At 44.6% G+C, this 19,272-nt stretch overlaps 1 protein-coding gene across 2 annotated transcripts in view; it reads left to right on the forward strand.

Annotated features, from left to right (window-relative positions):
* Positions 1-19,272, forward strand: part of LOC139544883 (AT-rich interactive domain-containing protein 3A-like) — a 288,432-nt gene that overhangs the window by 40,194 nt on the left and 228,966 nt on the right. Inside the window, exon 3 of one of the 2 annotated variants that reach the window (XM_071352046.1) lies at positions 3,385-3,468. The exons of the other annotated variant lie outside the window; for it this stretch is intronic. Coding sequence (XP_071208147.1) covers positions 3,385-3,468 — 84 coding nt within the window. The remainder of the gene's footprint in view (positions 1-3,384; positions 3,469-19,272) is intronic. 2 annotated transcript variants of the gene reach the window in all.

The raw sequence follows: 19,272 nt of genomic DNA on the forward strand, positions 1-19,272 counted from the left end.
TGATGGTCTCTCTCTTCCTGTCATCTGTTATCACTCCTCCTTCCTGATGGTCTCTCTCTTCCTGTCATCTGTTATCATTCCTCCTTCCTGATGGTCTCTCCCTTCCTGTCATCTGTTATCACTCCTCCTTCCTGATGGTCTCTCTCTTCCTGTCATCTGTTATCACTCCTCCTTCCTGATGGTCTCTCCCTTCCTGTCATCTGTTATCACTCCTCCTTCCTGATGGTCTCTCCCTTCCTGTCATCTGTTATCACTCCTCCTTCCTGATGGTCTCTCTCTTCCTGTCATCTGTTATCACTCCTCCTTCCTGATGGTCTCTCCCTTCCTGTCATCTGTTATCACTCCTCCTTCCTGATGGTTTCTCTCTTCCTGTCATCTGTTATCACTCCTCCTTCCTGATGGTCTCTCCCTTCCTGTCATCTGTTATCACTCCTCCTTCCTGATGGTCTCTCTCTTCCTGTCATCTGTTATCACTCCTCCTTCCTGATGCTCTCTCTCTTCCTGTCATCTGTTATCACTCCTCCTTCCTGATGGTCTCTCTCTTCCTGTCATCTGTTATCAATCCTCCTTCCTGATGGTCTCTCCCTTCCTGTCATCTGTTATCACTCCTCCTTCCTGATGGTCTCTCCCTTCCTGTCATCTGTTATCACTCCTCCTTCCTGATGGTTTCTCTCTTCCTGTCATCTGTTATCACTCCTCCTTCCTGATGGTCTCTCCCTTCCTGTCATCTGTTATCACTCCTCCTTCCTGATGGTCTCTCTCTTCCTGTCATCTGTTATCACTCCTCCTTCCTGATGGTCTCTCCCTTCCTGTCATCTGTTATCACTCCTCCTTCCTGATGGTCTCTCCCTTCCTGTCATCTGTTATCACCCCTCCTTCCTGATGGTCTCTCTCTTCCTGTCATCTGTTATCACTCCTCCTTCCTGATGGTCTCTCCCTTCCTGTCATCTGTTATCACTCCTCCTTCCTGATGGTTTCTCTCTTCCTGTCATCTGTTATCACTCCTCCTTCCTGATGGTCTCTCTCTTCCTGTCATCTGTTATCACTCCTCCTTCCTGATGGTCTCTCCCTTCCTGTCATCTGTTATCACTCCTCCTTCCTGATGGTCTCTCTCTTCCTGTCATCTGTTATCACTCCTCCTTCCTGATGGTCTCTCCCTTCCTGTCATCTGTTATCACTCCTCCTTCCTGATGGTCTCTCCCTTCCTGTCATCTGTTATCACTCCTCCTTCCTGATGGTCTCTCTCTTCCTGTCATCTGTTATCACTCCTCCTTCCTGATGGTCTCTCCCTTCCTGTCATCTGTTATCACTCCTCCTTCCTGATGGTCTCTCTCTTCCTGTCATCTGTTATCACTCCTCCTTCCTGATGGTCTCTCTCTTCCTGTCATCTGTTATCACTCCTCCTTCCTGATGGTCTCTCTCTTCCTGTCATCTGTTATCACTCCTCCTTCCTGATGGTCTCTCCCTTCCTGTCATCTGTTATCACTCCTCCTTCCTGATGGTCTCTCTCTTCCTGTCATCTGTTATCACTCCTCCTTCCTGATGGTCTCTCTCTTCCTGTCATCTGTTATCACTCCTCCTTCCTGATGGTCTCTCCCTTCCTGTCATCTGTTATCACTCCTCCTTCCTGATGGTCTCTCTCTTCCTGTCATCTGTTATCACTCCTCCTTCCTGATGGTCTCTCTCTTCCTGTCATCTGTTATCACTCCTCCTTCCTGATGGTCTCTCTCTTCCTGTCATCTGTTATCACTCCTCCTTCCTGATGGTCTCTCCCTTCCTGTCATCTTTTATCACTCCTCCTTCCTGATGGTCTCTCTCTTCCTGTCATCTGTTATCACTCCTCCTTCCTGATGGTCTCTCCCTTCCTGTCATCTGTTATCACTCCTCCTTCCTGATGGTCTCTCCCTTCCTGTCATCTGTTATCACTCCTCCTTCCTGATGGTCTCTCTCTTCCTGTCATCTGTTATCACTCCTCCTTCCTGATGGTCTCTCCCTTCCTGTCATCTGTTATCACTCCTCCTTCCTGATGGTCTCTCCCTTCCTGTCATCTGTTATCACTCCTCCTTCCTGATGGTCTCTCTCTTCCTGTCATCTGTTATCACTCCTCCTTCCTGATGGTCTCTCCCTTCCTGTCATCTGTTATCACTCCTCCTTCCTGATGGTCTCTCCCTTCCTGTCATCTGTTATCACTCCTCCTTCCTGATGGTCTCTCTCTTCCTGTCATCTGTTATCACTCCTCCTTCCTGATGGTCTCTCTCTTCCTGTCATCTGTTATCACTCCTCCTTCCTGATGGTCTCTCTTTTCCTCTCATCTGTCTGTTATCAACCCCCAGTCCCTTCTTCATACTGGGACAACTAATATCATCCACTTTGCATGGTTTTGCATGAACGAGCCCTATACTACTCTCTTTACATATATTTAGCATCTCAATCCCCCTCTCTTGGGATGTGTGTGGTGTGTATTGCAAATTACATATTTTATTGTCTTTAGAATGATAGACTTTGTTGAAAAGACAATGTCATCATAGTAAAATTATGATTTTGTTTTTGTTCATGTGTATGTTTAAATGATTTGACCTTGCCTAGACTAGACTATATTTAGTTTGTTATATGCCATTTAAATGTCCCCTACCCTTTCATTTTTAAAGAGGGATGTTGTGTGTTTATCTAGTCCACGGTTTCAGTGTTGTTCAGGTTGTGGTCAGGTTGTTGTCAGTGTTTGTCAGAATGTGGTCAGGTTGTGGTCAGGTTGTGGTCAGGTTGTGGTCAGTGTTTGTCAGTATGTGGTCTGTATGTGGTCAGGTTGTGGTCAGGTTGTGGTCAGGTTGTTGTCAGTGTTTGTCAGTATGTGGTCAAGTCGTGGTCAGTATGTGGTCAGTATGTGGTCAGGTTGTGGTCAGTGTTTGTCAGGTTGTGGCCAGTGTTTGTCAGTATGTGGTCAGGTTGTTGCCAGGTTGTGGTCAGTGTTTGTCATTATGTGGTCAGGTTGTGGTCAGTGTTTGTCAGTATGTGTTCAGTATGTGGTCAGGTTGTGGTCAGGTTGTGGTCAGGTTGTTGTCAGGTTGTTGTCAGGTTGTGGTCAGGTTGTTGTCAGGTTGTGGTCAGGTTGTGGTCAGTGTTTGTCATTATATGGTCAGGTTGTGGTCAGGTTGTTGTCAGGTTGTGGTCAGGTTGTTGTCAGGTTGTGGTCAGGTTGTGGTCAGTGTTTGTCATTATGTGGTCAGGTTGTGGTCAGGTTGTGGTCAGATTGTGGTCAGGTTGTTGTCAGGTTGTGGTCAGGTTGTGGTCAGTATGTGGTCATTGTGTGCTCAGGTTGCTTGTCTTCTTTTCATTCCTGTCCACTGAAGAGATTATCATCTGTTTTGTCCTTTAAAATGTGTTCAGTCAGGACAAGGCAGTGCGCCAGAGAGGAAGCTGGGAAATTCAAGTGTCGGTATCGGTGGCGGCTCCTCGTCTCTGATTCAGGAGGTCAGTAACCCCGCCCCTACTTGCCTTGCCCCCTTACTCGCCTTGCGATACCCCTCACCCACTTAACCCCGCTTCCCCTCCACCTTAACCTCCAACCAACCAACCAATTGGCTCTTAGATGCCTCCCGTAGTGCCCACCCCCTGAGGCAGTGAGTGACAGGGAGCATTGGGCTAACTAACAAAAGCTGACCAGCTATGTTTCACTCTCCTCTCCTCTCCTTTCCTTCCCTCCCATCTCTTTGAAAGACAACACCCTCTTTGGCAGATAGAGAGGTGTGAGGTAACACTCAGTCATCAATCCAATAATGGATTAACTATTGTAAATGGAGTTTGGCATTGGTGTCATGTTCTACGTATAGAAAACACAAGGAAACTGGAGCTACTGCTTTTGGGATGTGACTTTTTAATGACTGTTTAGTTATTACCTATAGGATAGATATAGGATAAATATAGGATAGATATAATATAGCTATAGGATAGATATAGCATAGATATAGCATAGATATAGCATATATATAAGATAGCTATAGGATAGATATAGGTTAGATATAGCATAGATATAGCATATATATAAGATAGCTATTAAATATAAGATAGCTATAGCATAGATATAGCATAGCTACAGGATAAATATAGGATAGATATAGAATAGTTATAGGATAGCTATAGGATAGATATAGGACAAATATAGGATAAAACGAGGATAGATATAGCATAGATATAGCATAGATATAGCATAGCTATTAGATAGATATAGGATAGCTATAGGACAGCTATATGATAGATATAGGATAGCTGTAGCATAGATATAACATAGATATAGCATAGATATAGGATAGATATAAGATAGATATAGGATAGCTGTAGAATAGCTGTAGGATAGATATAGGATAGCTATAGCAATATGATAGATATAGGATAGATATATGATAGATATAGGATAGATATAGGATAGATATAGGACAGATTTAGGATAGATATAGGATAGATATAGCATAGATATAGCATAAATATATATAGGATAGCTGTAGGATAGATATAGATTAGATATAGGACAGATATAGCTATAGGATAGATGTAGGACAGCTATGGGAGAGCTATAGGATAGATACAGGATATATATATATAGTATAGATATAGGATAGCTACAGGATAGATACAGGATAGATACAGGATAGATACAGGATAGCTATAGGATAGCTATAGGATAGATACAGGATAGATACATGATAGATATAGGATAGCTATAGGATAGATACAGGATAGATACATGATAGATATAGGATAGCTATAGGATAGCTATAGGATAGCTATAGGATACATTTAGGATAAATATAGGATGAATATAGCATAGATATAGGATAAATATAGGATATATATAGGATATATATAGGATAGATATAGAATAAATATAGGATAGATATAGGATAAATATAGGATAGCTATAGGATACATTTAGGATAAATATAGGATAGATATAGGATAGATATAGGATAGCTATAGGATAGATATAGGATAAATATAGGATAGCTATAGGATAGATATAGGATAGATATAGGATACATATAGGATAGATATAGAATAGCTATAGGATAGATATAGGATAGATATAGGATAAATATAGGATAGATATAGAATAAATATAGGATAGATATAGGATAAATATAGGATAAATATAGTATAGCTATAGGATAAATATAGGATAGATATAGGATAGCTATAGGTTAGATATAGGATAGATATAGGATAGATGCAGGATAGATATAGGATGGTCAGGTTGTGTGTCTTCTTTTCCTTCCTGTCCACTGAAGAGATGATCATCTGTTTTGTCCTTTAAAATGTGTTCAGTCAGGACAAGGCAGTGCGCCAGAGAGGAAGCTGGGATACAGTCACACTATGGCTACTTAATACCTGACAACACAAGCACACTATGGCTACTTAATGCCTGACAACACAAGCACACTATGGCTACTTAATGCCTGACAACACAGTCACACTATCAATCAATCAATCAAGTTTATTTTATATAGCCCTTCGTACATCAGCTAATATCTCGAAGTGCTGTACAGAAACCCAGCCTAAAACCCCAAACAGCAAGCAATGCAGGTGTAGAAGCACGGTGGCTAGGAAAAACTCCCTAGAAAGGCCAAAACCTAGGAAGAAACCTAGAGAGGAACCAGGCTATGAGGGGTGGCCAGTCCTCTTCTGGCTGTGCCGGGTGGAGATTATAACAGAACATGGCCAAGATGTTCAAAATGTTCATAAATGACAAGCATCGTCAAATAATAATCAGGAATAAATGTCAGTTGGCTTTTCATAGCCGATAATTAAGAGTTGAAAACAGCAGGTCTGGGACAGGTAGGGGTTCCATAACCGCAGGCAGAACAGTTGAAACTGGGACAGCAGCAAGGCCAGGTGGACTGGGGACAGCAAGGAGTCATCATGCCCGGTAGTCCTGACGTATGGTCAGTTCCTCCGAGAGAGAGAAAGAAAGAGAGAAGGAGAGAATTAGAGAGAGCATACTTAAATTCACACAGGACACTGGATAAGACAAGAGAAGTACTCCAGATATAACCAACTGGCCCTAGCCCCCCGACACAAACTACTGCAGCATAAATACTGGAGGCTGAGACAGGAGGGGTCAGGAGACACTGTGGCCCCATCCGATGATACCCCCGGACAGGGCCAAACAGGAAGGATATAACCCCACCCACTTTGCCAAAGCACAGCCCCCGCACCACTAGAGGGATATCTTCAACCACCAACTTACAATCCTGAGACAAGGCCGAGTATAGCCCACAAAGATTTCCACCACAGCACAAACCAAGAGGGGGCGCCAACCCAGACAGGAAGATCACGTCAGTAACTCAACCCACTCAAGTGACGCACCCCTCCTAGGGACACTATGGCTACTTAATGCCTGACAACACAAGCACACTATGGCTACTTAATGCCTGACAACACAAGCACACTATGGCTACTTAATGCCTGACAACACAAGCACACTATGGCTACTTAAAACCTGACAACACAGTCACATTATGGCTACTTAAAACCTGACAACACAGTCACACTATGGCTACTTAATACCTGACAACACAGTCACACTATGGCTACTTAATACCTGACAACACAGTCACACTATGACTACTTAATGCCTGACAACACAGTCACACTATGGCTACTTAATACCTGACAACACAGTCACACTATGGCTACTTAATGCCTGACAACACAGTCACACTATGGCTACTTAATACCTGACAACACAGTCACACTATGGCTACTTAATGCCTGACAACACAGTCACACTATGGCTATTTAATGCCTGACAACATAGTCACACTATGCCTACTTAATACCTGACAACACAGTCACACTATGGCTACTTAATGCCTGACAACACAGTCACACTATGGCTACTTAATGCCTGACAACACAGTCACACTATGGCTACTTAATACCTGACAACACAGTCACACTATGGCTACTTAATACCTGACAACACAGTCACACTATGGCTACTTAATGCCTGACAACACAGTCACACTATGGCTACTAAATACCTGACAACACAGTCACACTATGGCTACCTAATACCTGACAACACAGTCACACTATGGCTACTTAATGCCTGACAACACAGTCACACTATGGCTACTTAATACCGGACAATACAGTCACACTATGGCTACTTAATACCTGACAACACAGTCACACTATGGCTACTTAATACCTGACAACACAGTCACACTATGGCTACTTAATGCCTGACAACACAGTCACACTATGGCTACTAAATACCTGACAACACAGTCACACTATGGCTACCTAATACCTGACAACACAGTCACACTATGGCTACTTAATGCCTGACAACACAGTCACACTATGGCTACTTAATACCTGACAACACAGTCACACAATGGCTACTTAATGCCTGACAACACAGTCACACTATGGCTACTTAATACCTGACAACACAGTCACACTATGGCTACTAAATACCTGACAACACAGTCACACTATGGCTACTTAATGCCTGACAACATAGTCACACTATGGCTACTTAATACCTGACAACACAGTCACACTATGGCTACTTAATACCTGACAACACAGTCACACTATGGCTATTTAGTGCCTGACAACATAGTCACACTATGCCTACTTAATACCTGACAACACAGTCACACTATGGCTACTTAATGTCTGACAACACAGTCCCATTATGGCTACTTAATGCCTGACAACACAGTCACACTATGGCTACTTAATGCCTGACAACACAGTCACACTATGGCTACTTAATACCTGACAACACAGTCACACTATGGCTACTTAATACCTGACAACGCAGTCACACTATGGCTACTTAATACCTGACAACAAAGTCACACTATGGCTACTTAATACCTGACAACACAGTCACACTATGGCTACTTAATACCTGACAACACAGTCACACTATGGCTACTTAATACCTGACAACACAGTCACACTATGGCTACTTAATGCCTGACAACACAGTCACACTATGGCTACTTAATGCCTGACAACACAGTCACACTATGGCTACTTAATACCTGACAACACAGTCACACTATGGCTACTTAATGCCTGACAACACAGTCACACTATGGCTACTTAATGCCTGACAACACAGGCACACTATGGCTACTTCATGCCTGACAACACAGTCACACTATGGCTACTTAATGCCTGACAACACAGTCACACTATGCAGCGATTGGTAAGCTGCTCTGACAGATGAAGCTTAAAGTTAGTAAGGGAGATATAAGTCTCCAACTTCAGTGATTTTTGCAATTCGTTCCAGTCATTGGTAGCAGAGAACTGGAAGGAAAGGTGGCCAAATTAGGTGTTGGCTTTGGGGATGATCAGTGAGATATACCTGCTGGAACGTGTGCTACGAGTGGGTGCTGCTATGGTGACCAGTGAGCTGAGATAAGGCGGAGCTTTACCGAGCAAAGACTTATAGATGACCTGGAGCCAGTGGGTTTTGCGACGAATATGTAGCGAGGACCCGCCAACGAGAGCATACAGGTCGCAGTGGTGGGTAGTATATGCGGCTTTGGTGACAAAACGGATGGCACTGTGATAGACTGCATCCAGTTTCCTGCGTAGAGTGTTGGAGGCTATTTTGTAAATGACATCGCGGAAGTCGAGGATTGGTAGGATAGTCAGTTTTACGAGGGTATGTTTGGCAGCATGAGTGAAGGATGCTTTGTTGAGAAATAGGAAGCCGATTCTAGATTTAACTTTGGATTGGAGATGCTTAATGTGAGTCTGGATGGAGAGTTTACAGTCTTGCCAGACACCTAGGTATTCATAGTTGTCCACATATTCTAAGTCAGAACCGTCCAGAGTATTGATGCTAGGCGGGCGGGCGTGTGCGGGTAGCGATCGGTTGAAGAGCATGCATTTAGTTTTACTAGCGTTTAAGAGCAGTTGGAGGCCACGGAAGGAGTGTTGTATGGTGTTGAAGCTCGTTTGGAGGTTTGTTAACACAGTGTCCAAAGAAGGGCCAGATGTATACAGAATGGTGTTGTCTGCGTAGAGGTGGATCAAAGAATCACCCGCAGCAAGAGCGACATCGTTGGTATATACAGAGAAAAGAGTCGGCCCGAGAATTGAACCCTGTGGCACCCCCATAGAGACTGCCAGAGGTCCGGACAACAGGCCCTCCGATTTGACACACTGAACTCTGTCTGAGAAGTAGTTAGCGAACCAGGCGAGGCAGTCATTAGAGAAACCAAGGCTGTTGAGTCTGCCGATAAGAATACGATGATTGACACTATACATATCTATATAAACATCAATTACACTGTACATATCTATACACACAGCAATTACACTATACATATCTATACACACAGCAATTACACTACTTCAAGGCCAGCCTACTTTCTGATACAAAGTGACGTGTACTTAACCTAGCGCCCGTAATAAAGCGCAATGTACATTGAAAAACTGTGTCCAATGGCTTGAATACAGTGGCAGCTGCATTTATATAGACAATATCCCCATTGTCAATAACTGGAATTAATGTTACATACAAATAAACCATCTATTAAGCCCAAAATGCTAATAACAGGTATATATATACTCTACATGGCCAAAAGTATGTGGACACTTGCTCGTCGAACATCTCATTCCAAAATCATGGGTATTATTATGGAGTTGGTCCCCCCTTTGCTGCTATAACAGCCTCCACTCTTCTGGGAAGGCTTTCCACTAGTTGTTGGAACATTGCTGCGGGGACTTGTTTCCATTCAGCCACAAGAGCATCATTGAGGTCGGGCACTGATGTTGGGTGATAAGGCCTGGCTGGCAGTTGGTGTTCCAATTCATCCCAAAGGTGTCCGATTGGGTTGGGGTCAGGGCTCTGTGCAGGCCAGTCAAGTTCTTCCACATCGATCTCCAAACCATTTCTGTATGAACCTCACTTTGTGAGCCCGGACCATTATTCCTCCTCCACCAAACTTTACAGTTGGCACTATGCATTGGGGCAAGTAGCGTTCTCTAGGCATCCACCAAACCCAGATCTGTCCGTCGGACTGACAGATAGGGAAGCGTGATTCATCACTCCAGAGAATGAATTTTCACTGCTCCAGAGTGCAATCTGCAATGTCGGCAAACTTTACTCCATTCGAGCTGACGCTTGGCATTGCACATGGTGATCTTAGGCTTGTGTGCGGCTGCTCGACCATGGAAACCCATTTCATGAAGCTCCCGGCGAACAGTTCTTGTGCTTCCAGGGGTTTATTATGGATCCCCATTAGTTCCTGTCAAGGCAGCAACTACTCTTCCTGGGGTTTATTATGGATCCCCATTAGTTCCTGTCAAGGCAGCAGCTACTCTTCCTGGGGTTTATTATGAATCCCCATTAGTTCCTGTCAAGGCAGCAGCTATTCTTCCTGGGGTTTATTAGGGATCCCCATTAGTTCCTGCAAAGGCAGCAGCTACTCTTCCTGGGGTTTATTATGAATCCCCATTAGTTCCTGCCAAGGCAGCAGCTACTCTACCTGGGGTTTATTATGAATCCCCATTAGTTCCTGCCAAGGCAGCAGCTACTCTTCCTGGGGTTTATTATGAATCCCCATTAGTTCCTGCCAAGGCAGCAGCTACTCTTCCTGCGGTTCATTATGGATCCCTATTAGTTCCTGTCAAGGCAGCAGCTACTCTCCCTGGGGTTTATTATGAATCCCCATTAGTTCCTGCCAAGGCAGCAGCTACTCTTCCTGGGGTTTATTATGGATCCCCATTAGTTCCTGCCAAGGAAGCAGCTACTCTTCCTGGGGTTTATTATGGATCCCCATTAGTTCCTGTCAAGGCAGCAGCTACTCTTCCTGGGGTTTATTATGGGTCCCCATTAGTTCCTCCCAAAGCAGCAGCTACTCTTCCTGGGGTTTATTATGGATCTCCATTAGTTCCTGCCAAGGCAGCAGCTACTCTTCCTGGGGTTTATTATGGATCCCCATTAGTTCCTGTCAAGGCAGCAGCTACTCTTCCTGGGGTTTATTATGGATCCCCATTAGTTCCTGCCAAGACAGCAGCTACTCTTCCTGGGGTTTATTATGGATCCCCATTAGTTCCTGCCAAAGCAGCAGCTACTCTTCCTGGGGTTTATTATGGATCCCCATTAGTTCCTGCCAAAGCAGCAGCTACTCTTCCTGGGGTTTATTATGGATCCCCATTAGTTCCTGCCAAGGCAGCAGCTACTCTTCCTGGGGTTTATTATGGATCCCCATTAGTTCCTGCCAAGGCAGCAGCTACTCTTCCTGGGGTTTATTATGGATCCCCATTAGTTCCTGCCAAGGCAGCAGCTATTCTTCCTGGGGTTTATTATGGATCCCCATCAGTTCCTGCCAAGGCAGCAGCTATTCTTCCTGGGGTTTATTATGGATCCCCATTAGTTCCTGCCAAAGCAGCAGCTACTCTTCCTGGGGTTTATTATGGATCCCCATTAGTTCCTGCCAAGGCAGCAGCTACTCTTCCTGGGGTTTATTATGGATCCCCATTAGTTCCTGCCAAGGCAGCAGCTACTCTTCCTGGGGTTTATTATGGATCCCCATTAGTTCCTGCCAAGGCAGCAGCTACTCTTCCTGGGGTCCGGCAATAAGGCAGTTATATACAATTTAAAATATTACGTGACATTCATAACAGATTTCACAACACACTAAGTGGCGCATTGAGGATGAAATGTTCTGAAACTGTTTTATATGTTATGATATTCATCTCAACGTACTACTAGAGTGTACAATATACACAGGGACAGGTGGGTTCATGATTTCTATTGAAATAAAGTTCTTGAGATTACAAATGTGAAAAAGGTAAGATTGAAGTTCTTGACGGTTCTAGTGTTGCTAAGACAGGGTAATAAAACGACAAATATCAGATGTACAAAAGTAGAGCGCAGGTAGTACAGTGATCACTTGAATAATATATGTAAATCTCAGTATGACTTCTATGGTTAATAAGTAAAGGATAAAAAAAAACTGCTTAGTGGGCATTATATAAATCATAATTTATTATTGAGGGTCAAATAGCTTGAATAGTTCACTCTTGTGAAAAACGAATTTCACACGGCTCTGTAAAGAAACGTATGATGACAAGCTAAGAGGTCTTCTGGCCATTATCCTGCAAACGACCTTAACGTCAAATGGAATTCCCAATCTAACCTTAATACAACATCTAATGTAATGCTCACTCTGACCTTAATACAACATCTAATGGAATGCCCACTCTGACCATAATACAACATCTAATGGAATGCCCACTCTGACCATAATACAACATCTAATGTAATGCCCACTCTGACCATAATACAACATCTAATGGAATGCCCACTCTGACCATAATACAACATCTAATGGAATGCCCACTCTGACCATAATACAACATCTAATGTAATGCCCACTCTGACCTTAATACAACATCTAATGTAATGCCCACTCTGACCTTAATACAACATCTAATGGAATGCCCACTCTGACCTTAATACAACATCTAATGTAATGCCCACTCTGACCTTAATACACCATCTAATGTAATGCCCACTCTGACCTTAATACAACATCTAATGGAATGCCCACTCTGACCTTAATACAACACCTAATGTAATGCCCACTCTGACCTTAATACAACATCTAATGTAATGCTCACTCTGACCTTAATACAACATCTAATGTAATGCCCACTCTGACCTTAATACAACATCTAATGTAATGCCCACTCTGACCTTAATACAACATCTAATGTAATGCTCACTCTGACCTTAATACAACATCTAATGGAATGCCCACTCTGACCATAATACAACATCTAATGGAATGCCCACTCTGACCATAATACAACATCTAATGTAATGCCCACTCTGACCATAATACAACATCTAATGGAATGCCCACTCTGACTATAATACAACATCTAATGGAATGCCCACTCTGACCATAATACAACATCTAATGTAATTCCCACTCTGACCATAATACAACATCTAATGGAATGCCCACTCTGACCTTAATACAACATCTAATGTAATGCCCACTCTGACCATAATACAACATCTAATGGAATGCCCACTCTGACCATAATACAACATCTAATGGAATGCCCACTCTGACCATAATACAACATCTAATGGAATGCCCACTCTGACCTTAATACAACATCTAATGGAATGCCCACTCTGACCTTAATACAACATCTAATGTAATGCCCACTCTGACCTTAATACAACATCTAATGGAATGCTCACTCTGACCTTAATACAACATCTAATGTAATGCCCACTCTGACCTTAATACAACATCTAATGGAATGCCCACTCTGACCTTAATACAACATCTAATGTAATGCCCACTCTGACCTTAATACAACATCTAATGGAATGCCCACTCTGACCTTAATACAACATCTAATGTAATGCCCACTCTGACCTTAATACAACATCTAATGGAATGCCCACTCTGACCTTAATACAACATCTAATGGAATGCCCACTCTGACCTTAATACAACATCTAATGTAATGCCCACTCTGACCTTAATACAACATCTAATGGAATGCCCACTCTGACCTTAATACAACACCTAATGTAATGCCCACTCTGACCTTAATACAACATCTAATGTAATGCTCACTCTGACCTTAATACAACATCTAATGTAATGCCCACTCTGACCTTAATACAACATCTAATGTAATGCCCACTCTGACCTTAATACAACATCTAATGTAATGCTCACTCTGACCTTAATACAACATCTAATGGAATGCCCACTCTGACCATAATACAACATCTAATGGAATGCCCACTCTGACCATAATACAACATCTAATGTAATGCCCACTCTGACCATAATACAACATCTAATGGAATGCCCACTCTGACCATAATACAACATCTAATGGAATGCCCACTCTGACCATAATACAACATCTAATGGAATGCCCACTCTGACCTTAATACAACATCTAATGTAATGCCCACTCTGACCATAATACAACATCTAATGGAATGCCCACTCTGACCATAATACAACATCTAATGGAATGCCCACTCTGACCATAATACAACATCTAATGGAATGCCCACTCTGACCTTAATACAACATCTAATGGAATGCCCACTCTGACCTTAATACAACATCTAATGTAATGCCCACTCTGACCTTAATACAACATCTAATGGAATGCTCACTCTGACCTTAATACAACATCTAATGTAATGCCCACTCTGACCTTAATACAACATCTAATGGAATGCCCACTCTGACCTTAATACAACATCTAATGTAATGCCCACTCTGACCTTAATACAACATCTAATGGAATGCCCACTCTGACCTTACATTTACATTACATTTAAGTCATTTAGCAGACGCTCTTATCCAGAGCGACTTACAAATTGGTGCATTCACCTTATGACATCCAGTGGAACGGCCACTTTACAATAGTGCATCTAAATCTTTTAAGGGGGGGGGGGGGAGTGAGAAGGATTACTTTATCCTATCCTAGGTATTCCTTAAAGAGGTGGGGTTTCAGGTGTCTCCGGAAGGTGGTGATTGACTCCGCTGTCCTGGCGTCGTGAGGGAGTTTGTTCCACCATTGGGGGGCCAGAGCAGCGAACAGTTTTGACTGGGCTGAGCGGGAACTGTACTTCCTCAGTGGTAGGGAGGCGAGCAGGCCAGAGGTGGATGAACGCAGTGCCCTTGTTTGGGTGTAGGGCCTGATCAGAGCCTGGAGGTACTGAGGTGCCGTTCCCCTCACAGCTCCGTAGGCAAGCACCATGGTCTTGTAGCGGATGCGAGCTTCAACTGGAAGCCAGTGGAGAGAGCGGAGGAGCGGGGTGACGTGAGAGAACATGGGAAGGTTGAACACCAGACGGGCTGCGGCGTTCTGGATGAGTTGTAGGGGTTTAATGGCACAGGCAGGGAGCCCAGCCAACAGCGAGTTGCAGTAATCCAGACGGGAGATGACAAGTGCCTGGATTAGGACCTGCGCCGCTTCCTGTGTGAGGCAGGGTCGTACTCTGCGGATGTTGTAGAGCATGAACCTACAGGAACGGGCCACCGCCTTGATGTTGGTTGAGAACGACAGGGTGTTGTCCAGGATCACGCCAAGGTTCTTAGCGCTCTGGGAGGAGGACACAATGGAGTTGTCAACCGTGATGGCGAGATCATGGAACGGGCAGTCCTTCCCCGGGAGGAAGAGCAGCTCCGTCTTGCCGAGGTTCAGCTTGAGGTGGTGATCCGTCATCCACACTGATATGTCTGCCAGACATGCAGAGATGCGATTCGCCACCTGGTCATCAGAAGGGGGAAAGGAGAAGATTAGTTGTGTGTCGTCTGCATAGCAATGATAGGAGAGACCATGTGAGGTTATGACAGAGCCAAGTGACTTGGTGTATAGCGAGAATAGGAGAGGGCCTAGAACAGAGCCCTGGGGGACACCAGTGGTGAGAGCACGTGGTGAGGAGACAGATTCTCGCCACGCCACCTGGTAGGAGCGACCTGTCAGGTAGGACGCAATCCAAGCGTGGGCCGCGCCGGAGATGCCCAACTCGGAGAGGGTGGAGAGGAGGATCTGATGGTTCACAGTATCGAAGGCAGCCGATAGGTCTAGAAGGATGAGAGCAGAGGAGAGAGAGTTAGCTTTAGCAGTGCGGAGCGCCTCCGTGATACAGAGAAGAGCAGTCTCAGTTGAATGACTAGTCTTGAAACCTGACTGATTTGGATCAAGAAGGTCATTCTGAGAGAGATAGCGGGAGAGCTGGCCAAGGACGGCACGTTCAAGAGTTTTGGAGAGAAAAGAAAGAAGGGATACTGGTCTGTAGTTGTTGACATCGGAGGGATCGAGTGTAGGTTTTTTCAGAAGGGGTGCAACTCTCGCTCTCTTGAAGACGGAAGGGACGTAGCCAGCGGTCAGGGATGAGTTGATGAGCGAGGTGAGGTAAGGGAGAAGGTCTCCGGAAATGGTCTGGAGAAGAGAGGAGGGGATAGGGTCAAGCGGGCAGGTTGTTGGGCGGCCGGCCGTCACAAGACGCGAGATTTCATCTGGAGAGAGAGGGGAGAAAGAGGTCAGAGCACAGGGTAGGGCAGTGTGAGCAGAACCAGCGGTGTCGTTTGACTTAGCAAACGAGGATCGGATGTCGTCGACCTTCTTTTCAAAATGGTTGACGAAGTCATCTGCAGAGAGGGAGGAGGGGGGGGAGGGGGAGGAGGATTCAGGAGGGAGGAGAAGGTGGCAAAGAGCTTCCTGGGGTTAGAGGCAGATGCTTGGAATTTAGAGTGGTAGAAAGTGGCTTTAGCAGCAGAGACAGAAGAGGAAAATGTAGAGAGGAGGGAGTGAAAGGATGCCAGGTCCGCAGGGAGGCGAGTTTTCCTCCATTTCCGCTCGGCTGCCCGGAGCCCTGTTCTGTGAGCTCGCAATGAGTCGTCGAGCCACGGAGCTGGAGGGGAGGACCGAGCCGGCCTGGAGGATAGGGGACATAGAGAGTCAAAGGATGCAGAAAGGGAGGAGAGGAGGGTTGAGGAGGCAGAATCAGGAGATAGGTTGGAGAAGGTTTGAGCAGAGGGAAGAGATGATAGGATGGAAGAGGAGAGGGTAGCGGGGGAGAGAGAGCGAAGGTTGGGACGGCGCGATACCATCCGAGTAGGGGCAGTGTGGGAAGTGTTGGATGAGAGCGAGAGGGAAAAGGATACAAGGTAGTGGTCGGAGACTTGGAGGGGAGTTGCAGTGAGGTTAGTGGAAGAACAGCATCTAGTAAAGATGAGGTCGAGCGTATTGCCTGCCTTGTGAGTAGGGGGGGAAGGTGAGAGGGTGAGGTCAAAAGAGGAGAGGAGTGGAAAGAAGGAGGCAGAGAGGAATGAGTCAAAGGTAGACGTGGGGAGGTTAAAGGTAGACGTGGGGAGGTTAAAGTCGCCCAGAACTGTGAGAGGTGAGCCGTCCTCAGGAAAGGAGCTAATCAAGGCATCGAGCTCATTGATGAACTCTCCGAGGGAACCTGGAGGGCGATAAATGGTAAGGATGTTAAGCTTGAAAGGGCTGGTAACTGTGACAGCATGGAATTCAAAGGAGGCGATAGACAGATGGGTAAGGGGAGAAAGAGAGAATGACCACTTGGGAGAGATGAGGATCCCGGTGCCACCACCCCGCTGACCAGAAGCTCTCGGGGTGTGCGAGAACACGTGGGCGGACGAAGAGAGAGCAGTAGGAGTAGCAGTGTTATCTGTGGTGATCCATGTTTCCGTCAGTGCCAGGAAGTCGAGGGACTGGAGGGAGGCATAGGCTGAGATGAACTCTGCCTTGTTGGCCGCAGATCGGCAGTTCCAGAGGCTACCGGAGACCTGGAACTCCACGTGGGTCGTGCGCGCTGGGACCACCAGATTAGGGTGGCCGATGCCACGCGGTGTGGAGCGTTTGTATGGTCTGTGCAGAGAGGAGAGAACAGGGATCGACAGACACATAGTTGACAGGCTACAGAAGAGACTACGCTAATGCAAAGGAGATTGGAGTGGCAAGTGGACTACGCGTCTCGAATGTTCAGAAAGTTAAGCTTACGTAGCAAGAATCTTATTGACTAAAATGATTAAGATGATACAGTACTGCTGAAGTAGGCTAGCTGGCAGTGGCTGCGTTGTTGACTTTGTAGGCTAGCTGGCAGTTGTTGACTTTGTAGGCTAGCTGGCAGTGGCTGCGTTGTTGACACTACACTAATCAAGTCGTTCCGTTGAGTGTAATAGTATCTACAGTGCTGCTATTCGGGGGCTAGCTGGCTAGCTAGCAGTGTTGATTACGTTACGTTGCGTTAAGAGAACGACAATAGCTGGCTAGCTAACCTAGAAAATCGCTCTAGACTACACAATTATCTTTGATACAAAGACGGCTATGTAGCTAGCTATGTAGCTAGCTAGCTATCACATTTAAATGTATGTAGCTAGCTAAGAAGAAATTGCTAAGATTAGACAAATTAAACCGTTGTACTATAATGAAATGTAATGAACTGTAATGAAAAGTTATACTACCTGCGGACCAAAGTGCTGCTATTCGGTAGACGGTGGACGTTTGCTAGCTGGCTAGCTGCTGGGCAGATGGCAGATAGCAGTGTAGACTGCGTTAGGACGACGAAATACGATAATTACGCAATTATCTTTGATACAAAGACGGCTATGTAGCTAGCTAAGAAGAAATTGCTAAGATTAGACAAATTAAACCGTTGTACTATAATGAAATGTAATGAAATGTAATGAAAAGTTATACTACCTGCGGACCTTAATACAACATCTAATGTAATGCCCACTCTGACCTTAATACAACATCTAATGTAATGCCCACTCTGACCTTAATACAACATCTAATGGAATGCCCACTCTGACCTTAATACAACATCTAATGTAATGCCCACTCTGACCTTAATACAACATCTAATGTAATGCCCACTCTGACCTTAATACAACATCTAATGGAATGCCCACTCTGACCTTAATACAACACCTAATGTAATGCCCACTCTGACCTTAATACAACATCTAATGTAATGCTCACTCTGACCTTAATACAACATCTAATGTAATGCCCACTCTGACCTTAATACAACATCTAATGTAATGCCCACTCTGACCTTAATACAACATCTAATGTAATGCTCACTCTGACCTTAATACAACATCTAATGGAATGCCCACTCTGACCATAATACAACATCTAATGGAATGCCCACTCTGACCATAATACAACATCTAATGTAATGCCCACTCTGACCATAATACAACATCTAATGGAATGCCCACTCTGACCATAATACAACATCTAATGGAATGCCCACTCTGACCATAATACAACATCTAATGTAATGCCCACTCTGACCATAATACAACATCTAATGGAATGCCCACTCTGACCTTAATACAACATCTAATGTAATGCCCACTCTGACCATAATACAACATCTAATGGAATGCCCACTCTGACCATAATACAACATCTAATGGAATGCCCACTCTGACCATAATACAACATCTAATGTAATGCCCACTCTGACCTTAATACAACATCTAATGTAATGCCCACTCTGACCTTAATACAACATCTAATGTAATGCCCACTCTGACCTTAATACAACATCTAATGGAATGCTCACTCTGACCTTAATACAACATCTAATGTAATGCCCACTCTGACCTTAATACAACATCTAATGGAATGCCCACTCTGACCTTAATACAACATCTAATGTAATGCCCACTCTGACCTTAATACAACATCTAATGGAATGCT

This window comes from Salvelinus alpinus, chromosome 19 (genome assembly GCF_045679555.1).
Source record: "Salvelinus alpinus chromosome 19, SLU_Salpinus.1, whole genome shotgun sequence".
In the NCBI taxonomy this organism is placed as follows: Eukaryota; Metazoa; Chordata; class Actinopteri; order Salmoniformes; family Salmonidae; genus Salvelinus; species Salvelinus alpinus.